At 44.8% G+C, this 15,766-nt stretch overlaps 1 protein-coding gene across 4 annotated transcripts in view; it reads left to right on the forward strand.

Moving 5' to 3' along the window:
• Positions 1 to 15,766, forward strand: part of LOC144752216 (arf-GAP with Rho-GAP domain, ANK repeat and PH domain-containing protein 1-like) — a 309,705-nt gene that overhangs the window by 221,335 nt on the left and 72,604 nt on the right. For all 4 annotated transcript variants that reach the window (XR_013594053.1, XM_078640182.1, XM_078640183.1 and 1 more), the window contains 2 exons: positions 518 to 603; positions 8,119 to 8,301. Coding sequence is in view for 3 of the 4 variants with exons in the window: in XM_078640182.1 (XP_078496308.1) it covers positions 518 to 603; positions 8,119 to 8,301 (269 nt within the window). In the remaining variant the exon portion in view is untranslated. The remainder of the gene's footprint in view (positions 1 to 517; positions 604 to 8,118; positions 8,302 to 15,766) is intronic.

Consider the following 15,766-nt stretch of genomic DNA (forward strand, 5'->3'; position numbering starts at 1 on the left):
AGCTCTGTCTGTCAGGTTTCCCCTTGAAAGATCTTAGCTTAGATTATCATTAACTTTGGAAGCTGAATAAATCTCTGCTTCTAACTCCCCCCTATTTTCTTTTGAGGATTTAGGAGAACCTTAGTTTTCAACATTGGTCCAAGATCACCATAAGTGATAACAGGCCCAGAATACAAACAGGACAACCAACCAGCAAGCAAAAGCTGCAAATATTAGTTATATATACATATACACAAACAAATAAATGTACACACACTCAAACACACTATCTCTTTCTTTCCCTCTCTCTCTCTCTCCTCCTCCACCTTCCCCCCGTCCTCTCCTCCCTCCCTTTTCTCAGATTTTCTATCACCTGAAGCAAAGCTTACTTTTGTCACACAGATCTAACTAGTTAAGTGGTTGCATTCAAATTCAAGCTGCTGGTCCATAAAAGTGTTCCATGTAATTATCCCTTTGATCTCCAATCTTGCTGGTCATCTGTGGCTTAGTACGAAGTGTCAACCCTTTCATTCCGCAGGCGAGCACCGATCCTTGGGGACCAACATCTCCAACATCAAGAGCTTGAAAATGGACAGCGCCATCTGGACTGAGCCCCTGATCCAGGTAAGACCCTCGGTTCTCTTCAATTCTTTACAGAAGTGTGACCCAGTGTACAGTGTCACCAGCACATAATTACCATTGGTCTTTGGATGAATTCAGTGCTTAGCGAGGCTCTTTATACAAACCTCCTCTAAAGACTGGGGCTAAATAATCAAAAGAAATGCCCCAGTCCAACCCGGTCAGTGCTGTAAGGCCGCGTAAAGAGCTTGATAAGCTCTACCGAAGTTCACCTCCACTACTGTTGATATTCTACTAATGTACTAAGTTGATGTTGCAAATAAATTCTGAGATACTTGATGCAAAATGTATGGAATATTGCTCCCTAAAGCAGCTGTGTAATATTTCAACGGTTCCAAATATTCATTTCAGTGCACTGTTGAAGGCACACATTGCGCTGCCCTGTGCCTTTAGCAAGCGGTTTGGAAGGGGTTGATAAAGACGATTAAAGGATGCACACGTTATTTGTAGGTGATTCCACCACATTGTGTTTGTTCTTTTAAATATCTAGACTTTTCACCTCTTGGAGAGTGCTCTACGACTAGTGTGCAATGTCGCACATAAAGTAAATTGGTCACAGAAAGGGAGTTGGTCTTTGCTCAAGCCTATAGCAGTTTCAGTAGCTACTGCCAACTTAATTTTTGAGTCCTGCATTATCTGGGAATGTTTTCTTAACTGTTACTTCAGGAAATCAATGACTGCCTTCCTCCGTGTAATAGGGTTCTGGAACCCTTTTTACACTTTAATGTTCAGCTATGGCCCCCACTGGGTGTGTGAAGTGTCTCTGTGTTGTTTGAAGTTGGGGCTAGTAGCAGGGTGCATGATTGTATCCATCTTTGACACTTCCGGCCCTCTAGCAACAGAGTGGTGCTATTATGTGATTTGATTTTTGCAACCAGGGCATGGTAATGTGCATGGCCAGCGATGCGCTGCTTTGCCTCCCTGCTGCCTTCCTCGCAATGCAGCGCTCCTCACTGATCAGTCTCTTACACAAAATAAAACAATCCTATGGTAGTTCTTATATGTCTCTCCCCAGCGTGGCTTGCAGCAACACAGCTACGTTTTAAAGGGCTACCATATTGGGGGCAGGTAAATAGTTAATGTATGTGGACTCGCAGTAAACAGGGAAGTTGAGGTCAGGCATAGGAATACCCCAGTGCACATGGAACACTCACAACAGGCATTTTTATGATCTTTACTTAGTGACAGATTGAGAAACCACAAACAACGGATGATCAAGTTTTACATGTCCCTGGTTGTGCACCGCAGTGACCTGCTGCCATGTCTTAGTACCACAACCATCAACTAACCCTCGCCACATCTTCAGAAGTCCACCACCCGCTAACAGCTACCAGAAGGCCAGAGTGTAAAGTTAGTACCCAACCGAGTTCTTGCCAAGAAGCTGGAGGCAGATGATCTCACAACCTGATGTCTAGTCTTCTGACTCAGTCTTTAAAGTGGATGAGGGCTCAACATATTTATGGGTTGAGACTCGTCTGATTCTGAAGCTTGTACCAAGAGCTTGAGCAACGCCATCCATGCAGCTGTGCTACTAGGCACACACGTCGCCATGTCTGAATTAGTATCTGCATTTAAAGTACATCCACAAACTTTCATAAACCTCTTCATGGTCTTTCTGCAGCTTTTGTCCAATGCACTTGGAGCTCAGACCTGTGAATCCTTCCATTGCCAATCGCATGATGCCACATACGCAGATGCACCAGTGAAACGCCAACTGTGCACCAAAGGGAAGCCATACAACCTGCCTGCTCTAAAACCATGTGTCCACTGCAGAAGGCTACCAGTTACAATACCTCTCCCTATGCAGCTTCTCTCACCAGTGCATGAACTTCTATTGACCCTGTGACTTTAAGGATTGACCATAAGGAGTTCAAGGTGGTAAAAGAAGGAGCTGAGTGCTCTGTTTTTGAAGGGATGGAATGTCAAATGGATTTCCGTTTGGATATCTTGTTTGTCCCTCTGCCTAGGCTAATGGGGCTTTTTTCCTGAAGGACTAGCATGAGGTGCTGTCCAAAAATCATAGGCCATTTGCCTGGTCTTTAAGGGGACTACTCTCTTTTGAGAGGAGCTTGAGGACAAGATGCAAAAACTCTTTCAGTAACAAAAACAATCCTCTTCTGTCAGACAACAGCCTTCTTCCTCTTTTGTAGGGCTGGGAAGCAATTTCCCTATAGCCAGCCTTCCAAACATAAACAAACACTGTCTGTCTTGCAGGTTTTATGGGAAAGGATGAGTTCTACAGAAGCAGAGGCATGGAGCTTCGGGAAAATAACTGCATTCCTTACTATTTCGGAGATGGCCCGACATTACAATGCAACAACGCAATTAGCACTTTGTAACTCTTTGGGAAGTGTTTGTCTGGATTGTTCAAGTGATCAGAAATGGATGTATCATCAAGTTCTCCTCTCTGTCAGAATTTAAGGATAATAGTTTATTTACCCAAAAGGAACAAACGCTGACTGTATCATACCAAGCGCGTTTATAGCTCCCTCGGCAAGGATATACTTTAACTAGCCTCAGTCCTACCAGGATCAGGCCTGGAGCCGAGTATTCGAGGAGAGGATCGTGGACTGCTGGACCGGAGTGAGGCAGCATGCCAGTTCAGCAGGGCGGTTGCTGAAGCTGCTGCAGGAGCTGAAACAGGTGCCAAGGATGGAGAGTACCAGTGCCCTTCTGGATACAGGGCACACAAAGACAAGGGAACAAAAGAACTTAGCTGGCACAAAAGGGTAAATAGAAAGCAAAGCATTGAGACCAAATGGCTCAGAGAAAAAGCGGCGATAGATAACAATACCAATTAGGGATCACACATGTTGAATGAAGAATCGAAAGAAGTAAAGTAAACTGAAACAACTGGGAGAAGTCATCAGGCACCGACCCATTGCCAGCACTAGCCTTTTATAGTCACTGACTCATAGTGCCGCAGACGTCTCATCTATAATCCGTAAGTGAGCACTAGGCTACCTTCCGTGTTCCGTCTTCCATACTCACCTAGTCTTCCTCTTTTGATCTTAAAGGGTGGCCTAAACCCTGCATGTCTGGATAAGGGTAATGTGCTAATGTGATCTTTCCTGATATTCCTGACACTTTCCTAACTCACAATTCCAGGATCAGACCAACTTCATCGTCATGATGTCCCACAAAAAAGAGTAAACCACACAAGATGATGGACGGAATGTTGCACAATGGCAAAACATTCACCCCCAGTCACAGATCTGGGTTTAATCCATCGTTATTTTGCTCACCAAGCCACCCCAGTTCAGACATGGCCATATGCAAATCAGTCTTGACCCTGTGCCTCATGGGAACAGTCCAGCCCGAACTGCCAATCCATGTCTTTCCTGGACCGGAATCAAGCATCCTAGGACCGGTTTCTGGCTATCAGCCGTCTTCAGCCAGGATAGCTTGACTCCAGTGGCGTAGTGAGTAGGGGACCCACGTCTCGGCATACCCTTCCCACATAGGGTGAACAGCAAAACACACAAGATGATGGACGGAATGTTGCACAATGGCAAAACATTCACCCCCAGTCACAGATCTGGGTTTAATCCATCGTTATTTTGCTCACCAAGCCACCCCAGTTCAGACATGGCCAAATGCAAATCAGTCTTGACCCTGTGCCTCATGGGAACAGTCCAGCCCACTTGTAGTTCTATTAACCGACGTTGAAGAGGGGGTATGTGAAGTATTCCATCATTTTCTTAGTCCCCAGCAAGGGTGTCGGGACTTTCAAATACTTGAAGGCTGTCAATCGTTAGATGAAGTTGACTCTTTACAAAATAGAAACACTCAAAAATCACCTTCCTGGTCACAGTAGGGGAACCACATGTTATCAATCAATATACAGGATGCAGACTCGCACATCCTAGTGGCAACCACCGATTAATGGTCCCTGATGTTCTGTGCCCAGGGAAGTAATTTCATTTATAGGTACTTCCGTTCAGCCTACAATCAGCACCTCAAGTCTTCACCAAGATGGTTGCTCCATTGGGTACTCCAAGATGGTGCCAGTTCTTTATCTGCAAAGGTGCCATATCTATACTTACCTGGAGCATTGGCTTGTCCTATCTTCTTTAAAACTCCAAGCCCATTAGATTCCAGCATCCCGGACTTTGAGGCCTTGGTCCTGGTGGCTCTGGAGGTGTGGACTCTCTTTAGTGGTGGTTTTATTTGCGGTCTGTGCCTAGTGTGCTTCTTCTTCATCTGGGATTGCCAGTGGTAGTGACTGCGAAGCCTGCTCTTTTGGGTGCTGCTATTTTGGTGGATCTGTCAACCCTGGCCCAGTGGTCTCTAGTAGAGTCGACATTCTTCCAACAGAAGGGAACTCTCAGTAGTGGTACGGGATCCATGACACTTCCGCTCTCAAACACAGGGTTGACCCGCACTGGTGAAATCAGGCAATGTGGTGATGGTAGCGTAAATAAATTGTCTGGGGTAGACTTACTCCGAGTCTTTGGGTTTGGTGGTTCAGGTGGGCTCCTGAGTGGAGTTTCATCTCCTGTAAACAGTGGGCTACACTATTACCTGTTTATACAGCGTCTAGTTGTAGCACTTGAGAATGGGACCTGCTTCCACTCAGGATCCCTCCCTGTTCCCATTACATTTCTAGGAGGTTTGAATCTTCTTTTTGGATCTTTTAACATCCTTGTCCAACACTCAGCTGCCCTGCTGCAGCTCTCAGTCCTTGGTGGTGGGTGGATAAGGTCGATGTTCTGACTATGATATGGCTGCAGCGACTCCTATATGCTTCTGCTAATTCCTGTTTTTCTTCAACTTGCTGACATGGCTATGGAAGGAGAAGGGGGATGCAGCCATTGTGATTCCTTTTGGCCCCACAGGGCACGGATTCTTCTCTTTTCAGCACTGTCAATACTGCCACCCTAGAGGCTACCTTTAGTCCCAGCCCCTCTTTGCCCATTGGGTCTCCTCTTCCAGGGGGTTGTCCCTTTCTGACTGGAGCTTGAGGGGAGGGGTTAGCAGAGCGTGGGCCTTCCCCATCAATGAGTCGAAGCCCTTCAGACATCCTGTAGACCTTGACATGTTATGCTTGTCATTGGGTAATATTCCAAGGTGGTGCTCAGCTCTGTCTTTGTCTCCCTTCAACTTTGGTTTCCCTTCTGCACTTCAGTTCCAGTCGGATGATTTCACGCTTAATCGTTCAGTATTTCCGTTGAGGGCTCAGTGGGCACCCTTAATTGCAATAGTTTAAGTCTTGTTTTGTTGTATCTGTGCACTGTATTCCTCTTGGTGTTCCTGATGCCCTGGAGGAAGTAGCAAAGCTGATGTGTATCTTTGCAAGGCCACTTCCTCTGGCTAGCAGTTTTGTTTGTATGTGGTTTTGTGTTCCCTCGTTTCAGAATGCATGATTATTCATCAGTATTGGAGCAAAAGTCATTCCCATCTGATCATTTTCTGTTTTACCATTGGATGTTGTGATGTAACAGTTGTTTCACATCATGCTGACAGTGCAGTTTTGCTGTTTGAAAAACTATATAACATACTGTTTCTGGGATATGAGCCAAGCTTTTCCTTGCTGTATTTAGAGACAGGTCCCATTTTAGTCCTCCTACTGACTTATACTTTGAGATCATATCGTTTTTTCCTTGCCTTGATGACCCTATATTATATGTTTGTGTGTATTTGTCTTGTGCTATACCTTAACTGGTTCTGGCTAATCAAATAGAATAGGTCTCAATCTCAAATTACCCTATGCCAATTCCCATTTATTTTGTGAATTAATTGGCATTTTGATTTTAAATGACTAATTCACTTAAATTAAGCCTTTCCTTTGTAAGAAGTTTCTGTGCATCAGTTCAAGGTGTTTCTTTTGTTTCCATGCTAATGTTGGGCTTCAGTTTCCTTGTCAAAGTGACACTTGCACTTCCCAACTGGCGGACGCTTTGGGTTTTCTTGTTAAGCTTTTGCTTGTGATTCATAGAAGTCAATGTGCTGTTTATGGTGTCTGGGTAAGGGGTTGCTTTTAATTCTAGGGTGAGGACTCCCTCCTTATCTTTGTTGAGGATGAAGAACAGGAACCTCCAAAAAGGTTAGAGAGATGGAAGTTCAAAGAGGGAGTGTTACGAAGAAACAGATAGGAGGTACAACGAGAGAATAGAACCTCACAAGGGGAAGCCATACAGTTGGTTCAAGACAATAGGATAATTCTGGTTACTGTCAGAAAAAGTCTGAAAGCTTGAGTTGCCCCCTGCAGTGCTGCATCTTCTCTTTCGTTGACATTCTCCTTCACTCTCCTGTTATGATCTTCTCGCCCTTTTTTTTTCTCTTTTTCTACCCATCTCCTTTTCTCTCTTCATTGTACCTGCTATCTCTCACTTCCCCCTCTGTCTTTTTTCACTATGTATCTTTATTGCTGTCCTTCTATCTATCTATCTATCTATCTATCTATCTATCTATCTTATTTATTATTTATCTATTTTAAGAGTTTTATATAGCGCTGGCTAGACCCAGAGGTATCAGAGCGCTTTACATGAGGTTCCACAAAATTACAATATCACACCAGTTTCAATTAACATCAGTTGCTAGACAAACAATTACAGGAGCATAGAAAACGAGATAAGTGAAGTGTAGAGGGGAAGGGGGTAAGGGTAAAGGGGTGGGAGGGAGATACGGCAGAAAGACGAAGGAAAGTCTGCCCGAAGTCCGGCTGGGTAGGTGACAGTCGAGGGGGAAGTCTCAAACCCATCTCCTCTATAGCTATCAGGTAGCTCCACCAGGCTTTGGCCAAATAGCTAGGTCTCAATGGGAAACATTTAAAGAACATGGAGGGCAAAATAATGGAGCATAGAGGGGAGGTGACAGGGAAGGTGAGAAAGGGAGGCTAGGGGAAGAGACAACAAGGAGAGATGAAATGAAGTCTGTCTAAAGGCCGACTGGGTAGGTGACGACCAAGGAGGGAGTCCACGGCCCATCTCCCCTATAGCTAAACCAGGTGGCTCCATCGGGCATCAGACAAAATAGTTCAGTCTCAATACATTGAGAGAGGAGAGGTGGAGAGGTGGAGAGACTTAAATAGAGGGAGGATGCGGGAAGAGATGACAGGAGAGATGAAAGGAAGTCTGGCTAAAGACCGACTGGGTAGGTGACGTCCAAGGAGGGAATCCCCGACCTGTCTCTCCTATAGCTAAACCAAGTAGCTCCATTGGGCATCAGACAAAATAGCTAGATCTCAAATGACGAGGGAAAATTCACAGGTAAGCAGGGTGGGGACTAGGGCCAGGACAGGTGAGGGCATAGGTCAGTAGCAGGAAAGTGGAGAGGAGTAGAGCGGGGAGGGGTAGGGGGTAGGTAGTTCGGTAAAAGTTCCCATCTATCTATCGTTCTATCTATCCTTAGCTGTCTGTCTCTGCTCCCTATTGCTATATCTCTCTCTTTCTCTCTCTCTCTCTCTCTCTCTCTCTCAGAAGATGCTAGTATTGTTCACACCCTACCATGCACTTTTGGAGTCACCTGTGCTGATTTTTCCATCCTGGTTGTTTCTAGCTCTTCATGCAGGTTGGTAACAAGGGAGCCTGCAAGATCTGGGCCCTCAATGTTCCCCCCAGTGAGAGGATCAACCCATGGAGCTCCCATGAGGAACGGCAGCAGTTCATATTCGCTAAGTACCGGCTGGGGAAGTTCCGGAGGTTTCATCAACTTTTTGGGAAACAGATGCATCTGAACGAGGTATTGTGGAAACAGTGGAAGTCTGATTGGGTCACAATAGATGACATCATCTCAGTGACATTGAATTGTACAGTCATTTTTAAAACTCTGATGTGGGATGTAAACATGTTTTAGGCGGCTTCCGTGCTACACCCTGGGAGAATGCATAGCTGACAAAGTGTTTTATTTGTTGTGATCCTATGTGGAAATATTTTGGTGTTGTATATGAGTGACCAGAAAGGTTATCTTATCTTCTCTTGGGGCCTAGTGCCTAGCAGAGTGATGAGGAGAAAGTGTGAGATATATGTTTGCAAATTCGAATTGTAATTTGGATTAAAACATATTGAAGGCTACGCAGCACCAGCCCAGCCAGAGCAGTAGCGGGGGGCTGTGTAGGTCTATGTTAAAAAAAGGGGTGGATTAGAGCAGGCCCAGCAATTTGTATGGCAATATTCAGAAGGCCGAGATGCTGTCAGATTCATAAAATTCAATTCAAGGGTTTTTATAGAGCGCATGGCTACTCAAAACAGGCTTCCCAGCACTGTCAGGTTATGCAGGATACTGGGCTGTTTTGGCCAATAAATGGGTTTTGAGTTGCTTTCTAAAACTTGAAAGAATGCTTCTTGTCCTAAGGTTGATCTGTAGTGAGTTCCAGAGTTTTGGAAAAAGATAAGCAAATATGCTACGACCGCCTCTGGCTCTCTTGATTCTGAGGACGGCAAGGAGAGATAAATTGTTTGATCTCAATTCTCAGTTGGCACTGTAAGAATTAATGGGGTGACGAAAGATATGCGGACCAACCTTGTGTTTTGCACGGTGTGCAATGCAGAGTGCTTTGAATTGTATTATTTTACTTTTTGGCAGCCATTGAAGTGTGGTGAGAGCCTAGCAAGCTGACTGAGTTCTGGGTATACCCAGCAGTATTCAAGCTGCGGCATTCCGGATGCCTTGCAATTTTTTGGTGACAGGTAGTGGGCTGCCTAAATAAATGGATTTGCCATAGTCCAAGCAAGATAGTATAATACCATGGACCACTGTTCTGTGTGCTTTCTTGGGAGCCATGTCAGGGTCTTCCTCAGAGCTCTGAGGAGGCCAAAACACGTAACTACAACTCTCTTTTCCTGGGAGGCCATGGTAAGCTGTTTTTCCAATGTGACACCCAGACTTTTCAATTCTTGTTTGGGAAGTGAGCGATTGCTAAGGGACGGGGGCCAATAAAGTTGATTACACAGGGATGAGTTGTTCCAAATTATTATTATTTCAGGATTTATATTGCGCATGGCTGTCCCAGCAACGGGGCGTCCCAGCGCATACAAGTACTGATAACTCAATGCCATAATTAGAGGAGGCCTTATGCCGGGAAGAGCCAGGTCTTAATCGCTTTCTGAAACATTAGATGATTCTGAATTCCTCTGCCAGGACTTTAAACGAGCGCCCACCCGCTCTAGATCTTAAAAAGCGGGGGGCACAAGCAAGCTTTTGATCCATTGAGCGCAAAACGCGCCTTGGTGAATACGCCTTTAGCAGGCCGGCCAAAACCGGAGGGGCTTGTTGGGTAATTATTTTATGGGCCACAAAAAGTGTTTTAAACTGTATCCTTTCTTCTACTGGCAACCAGTGTAACTTACATAAAGATTTAGACACTGGACAGCGTTTTGGCAACGTCAGCAGAGTGCGGGCGGCTGCATTTTGTACTCTTTGAAGCCGTTGCTCGCTAGATTTGTTGGCTTCCAGGAATAGGCTGTTTCCATAATCCAGCCTGGAAAGAATTGTCGCCTGAACAATGTTTTGGCGAATTTGTGGCTCAAAGAAGCCCAGTAGAGGTTTTAGTCCTCGCAGGAGTCCAACTCAGGTCCCTGCGACTGATTTAGATTGGGTGTCAAATGATAATCGACTATCGATCCACACTCCCAGGTTCTTTACTGCCTCCTTAGGTACCGGGCCGGATTAAGCCTATTAGGCCACCACTTTTCTGACCACAGATCACGGTCCTTTCCTACCACTAGAATCACATCCTTATCATAACCTCCATTTTGTCTGTGTGTAGCATAAGGCAGCTGGTCGACATCCAGCTAGTGACCTGCTCTAAACAAAGTTTACATTATTCAGATATAGGTCTTATATATTGGGTGACAGACAATAATCTGTGTATTGTCTGTGTAAGACACCATGGTGAAACATAGAGAACAAATTATGTCAGGCGAGGGGCAGACATACTGATTAAAAAGCATAGGGCTCAGAGAAGAGCCCTGCGGCCGGCACTCCACATTTTAGCTGATGATTGGCAAAGGAAATGGGCCTTTTGCTAACCTGAAAGCTCCTGTTGTTTAGGAAAGGTGACAGCCATTTCAAAGCGCTACCTTTAATGCCTGCTTCTTCCAGTCTACACAGTAAAACGGAGTGGAAGATTCTGTCAAGTGCTGAAATGAAATCAAGAAGAATAAGTGCAGCCGATCCGCCCTGATCCAGGGCCTTTTCAAGGTCCTCTGTGGCCATCAAGAGAGGTGGTCTCTACTGCAACCAAATCGAAAACCAGTTTGCGTAGGGTGCAGTATGTTATTGGATTCCAGAAAATCGGATAGGTGCCATTTACGACCTATTCTAACATATTGCTGATTCCTGGGAGTAGCAAAATAGGTCTGTAGTTTTCGATCAGATCAGGGACTAGCGAAGGTTTCTTAAGTAAGGGCGAATGAATGCATGTTTTCACGTGTTAGGGACACAGCAGTTCTCCAGGGATGAGTTATATGTCTCTCAAAACTGACAGAATGACATCCCCCCTTTTTATGAGGATGTCTGGGAGGCGGGATCCATTGGGGAGCTGGATTTGACCATATTAGCTAAAGTCAAATTATCATTTTTTCTCCGTTGCGGAAATGTTGAAAAGTCAACCTTGGATTTCTTGGCTATGAAGTTGTCATTAATTCTGTTATTATGGTTTGTTGGCTCTCTTAAAATGTCATAGATGAGCCTGACCTTTCCAAGAAAATAGCTAGCCAGTTGCTCGCAACACTCCTTGAAGGGGGAGAGCCTGCTCCAGAGGTATTGTGTTTTGAAAGGAGTTGACGATGGAGTAGATATCCTTAGAGGGATTTGAAGACTGACTGATCCTGTCCGCAAAGTCACCTAACCTGTCTCTACGGATGGCGTATTGATATTTCTTCAAGGCTTCTTTATAGGTTTGTTGTCATAGTGGCACACCCACTTCCTTTTGCATCTTTTTATAGTTCTCTTAGCTCTGACGAGAACCACTTAGCATTGTCCCTAGACCAGGATATCTTGCTAGTTTGTAAGGGGATTAACGCGCCTAACTTAGTACTGACCCATTCCTTGGAGGTTGTATAGGTTGTGGTGACCTATCCATTTAGTTTCAGAATGGAGTTGCACAAGGCCAATTCCCAGCTTGATTGTGCTATCTTGGATTTACGCTCTCCTGTTTTTGGGATGGAAAACTGAATCAAAAGTGATCCGACCAAGTAACTTGCAAGGGTGCTTTTACGGTCATGGTATGAATGTTGCTAAAAATGGGATCTAATATGTGGCCCTCATTATGTGTGAGGGACATAACTAGTTGGTAGAGCTGAATCGCTGATTGGTCCTGTCAGTTGTTTGTACCCTAAGTACATTTTTTATTATCGAGTTGAATATTCAGTTCGCCCAGTAACATAAAATTATCTGCCTGGAGACTGTAAGAGGTTATATTGTCTGGAGTAGTCTGAATGAACTCTGAGGTGGGCCCTGGTAGAGGTTAAGCAAGCAATCCTGAAAAAGTTTAATACAGAATAGGAGAATTTCACAATCGGAGATTAAGACTGGTGTGAACTTACAATCAGGTTTGAATTTAAAGCTAATTGCCATTCCCCCCCTCAGCCCAGTCCATTCTTGCCATTGAATAGCCGGGCGAAGTGCTACTTTTATATCTGTCCAGCTGTCATCTTTAAGCCATGTTTCCATCAGGAAAAGGGCTTCTGGGTGATTGTCATCTAAAAAGATTAACAATTCTGAATTGTGTTTTTAGGAGGGATCGGCAATTGATTAAGAAAATGTGCCAAAAGAGATCTGGTTTACTTAGAACAGTCTGGTCCTGATTGCTACTAATGATGGATGGCTCGTCTATCGCGTTTGCTACAGAAGATCTAAAAGTATAGTTGCAAATTAGGCGGGTACTAAGTATATTGACTGAGTCCAGGATGTGGCAAAAGGCTTCACTAGTCCATAGGTTAAGGCATTTCATAGCCGCCAAAAAAGAAAGTTGACTTCCAAACAAAACGGTATCCGTTCGTGTGCTACCTGGAGTTTGTTGGCATTGAACACGGCCAGGGAGACAACTGTCCCCGAAAAATAGCACCGATCAGATAAAAGGCCCCCACGAGAAACATAAAATAAAATGCTTTCCTCCCTCTTTATATCGAATTTGTTTTTAATGTGCAAATATGCGATAGCAGCTCAAATATGTACAAAGTCAAACCAAGGGTTAACAAAAGATGTTATTTCATTAAGTTACGTGCAAATTCAGCAAGTTAAAAATACATAAAAACAGAAGGGACTCACGCCCAGCCTGTCTTAACGCGTCAGTGCACCGAGCCTCATTAAATACTAGGGCTGGGGCGAAAAAAGAAACTAGACAGACAAACAAAATGGCGTCCATTCACATAATGCCAAATGGGCAAGAATAGGTGTTGGTGACATGATTATTTGCAAAGCACCATTTTGTAGGCAGGGACACTGCCTAATGCTCTGCAAGTACACAGCAGGAGCAGGAACGAAGTAGAAAAGCAACCTGTGCACAAACTATACAATCTTTTAAGGGCCCAGATTCCGTTTACCCCCAGAAGTTTACTGAAAAAAACCAAAGACTAAGTAACATTATAGTTAGGTGAATTTGTCAGTGTGAACACTAATGTTTTGAACTAAAAAAAAAAATAGATTCACCAGTTATAGTAAGCAGCTTCCCCACCATGCACTGCTTATGACATCACTCATGGCATGTTCTATGACATAATTTATGACAACACTGATGACATCTCAATAAATATATATAACATTTTAAATTATAATATTTCCTATGGGATAGTCTTTTCAGTCCCTGCCACCATAGTTTTCTAGGGGAGTGGGTTGCAGTACCTTTGTGTAGCAATGTGTGGTGTTTGACTTACTCCAAGGCAGGGCTGGAGGACATTTGCGGCTTTTTTGGTCCTTTTTTAGCTGCACATAAAAGTGCAGTTGTGAACAGCAATGGGCATTCTATTCTGTGGGTGGGTGTCTGTATTAAAATGTTGCTACCAAAACCCCTTCTTACCCCATCCTTGCATCTTATTAGTTCACGCCTTACTCCTGCCTGATTCCCTCCCATTTAGTACTAAGTATTCCCAATTTCCAGGCATTTCCCCAGGTTTCTCCCGTATTGACAGAGTAGTGACTAATAATAGTTTTAAAGAAAAATGTTGGGTCTCCCTACTAGTAACCATAGAAAGCAAAAATATTAAAGGTTTCTGGATGTTGATCCAAGATACAGTGGGTCGATCTCTGGGAACTATGAGTTGTGAAGTCGATGAGGCTTCCTGGGAGGAGCACCTAAATCAACGATATAAATCCAGCAATGGGCCAGACATTAGTGGGGAGAAAACATGGAGGCAACATGTAGTAAAAAAATCTAATTCCGTTATATTCACTTGAAAATGTAGAAAACACCATTAAGAGGTTAAACTTAACTCGTGCGGCAGGGCCTGATAATTTACCCGCAGTAATAATTAAAACCGAGTTAAATTGGTGGGTCCAATTCTTCTCAAAGATGTTTACAGCAGTATTAACCTCGGGTATAATTCCAAAATCATGGAGGGGAGCCGTAATTAGGACATTGCATAAAAAAGGGGACAGGAAGGACCCAAAGAATTATTGATTCATTAATCTATTAGATATCGGAGTGAAAGTGTTCTCCAAAATAATTCTGGGAAAATTGAAGGAATGGGTTGAATTAAATGCGATTGTCCCGGTAGAATAAGGAGGGTTCGAAGAGGGGCACTCAACACTCAATCATTGCTTTGCCTTGTGGGCTGCGGCTCGGAAGTCGGTGGAACATCAGGGAAGATTATACTGCTGCTTTGTTGACTACCGGGCAGCTGGTTCCAAGAATTAACATGGCGAGATGGGGCGGTAGAGCCTTTTCCTGGCTTGTTCCCAAGCTTTGGAACTCGCTCCCGCTCGAACTGGCCAGACAATCGTCCCTGCCAACTTTTCGCAAACTGTTGAAAACGTGGCTGTTTTCTTCGTCGTATTAGCTCCTAAGGAATTTGGCTCTGCCATTCTCTTCTGACTCTATTAAACTGGTCGTTTTTTTAGGTCTCGCCCTGGAATTAGCATCCAAAGGATGCTTCCAGGGACGGAGACGTATAGTCAGCTGTCTCAAGGGAAGGACGGACCAGAGGGTGCACTAGCATTTCCATCCCTGGATTCGTCTGCGCGAACGCGCACGTCGCGTCCCGCGCCGTACACATCGACTCGCTCACACACACACCCCCTATCCCACAGTCACACACACGCACTCCAAGACACATACACACACACACACACACGCACGCACGCACACACACATACACAGGCCGCCCCCGCCCGCCCGTACATGCTTTCCCCCCCCCCCGCCCCTCCGCCGCCCGCCCGCCCGCAGCAGCAGCTCAGCAACGCACTCACCGGCTCTCCTCAGCTGCAGGGCCCGGCAGCAGGACTCGTCTTCCCTCATTAGGCACCGGGGCGCAGGGTAGGCTCCTGCCTTCTCCGGTGGTCCCAACACGGCTCCAATCGCGGCTCTTCCGTGGGAGGCGGGGTAGGCTCCCGCCCTCCTACTTCCTGTTTCCGGGTGTCGCGCCGGCCTGCCTGACTTCCTGGTCGCAGGCCGGCAGAGTAACGAGGATGTTTTGCGGTATGTATTTATTTATGTAATTATGCATTTTTATATAGCGCAGACTTTACCCGAAGGCGGTATTTATTTATTTATGTATTTATGCATTTTTATATAGCGCGGACTGTACCCGAAGGCGGTATTTATTTATTCATGTATTTATGCATTTTTATATAGCGCGGACTTTACCCGAAGGCGGTAATGCTTGCCTTAGCGTAATGGTGTTCCTTCTTAATTTATTGGTGGTGTCCCTGTTAGAATTATTCCCACTTTTAGTCTAGCAATGCTTGGCATGATGTTGGCATCTTTGGCATTATTGAGCCCATCCCTGGTATAATGGGACCACAACGTATTGTTATTTTGTGGCATATGCGTGCAAAAAAACATAAATAGCCATTACATCAGGCTTGCCAGACCTGTTGGCTTAGCCACTTCTTGCTTTATGTGCGAATGGTTGATTCCTGCATTCCTTAACAATAGTTAGGACTCTAAAACCTGGAGTTTTTTTTAACGATTGTCAAATGAAAAGAGCCCATTACCAACTTTCTCCTTCCTCAACCCAGACTGTACTAATGGAGAACCTCCCACCGA

Source organism: Lissotriton helveticus, chromosome 4_2 (assembly GCF_964261635.1).
Source record: "Lissotriton helveticus chromosome 4_2, aLisHel1.1, whole genome shotgun sequence".
Lineage (NCBI taxonomy): Eukaryota > Metazoa > Chordata > Amphibia > Caudata > Salamandridae > Lissotriton > Lissotriton helveticus.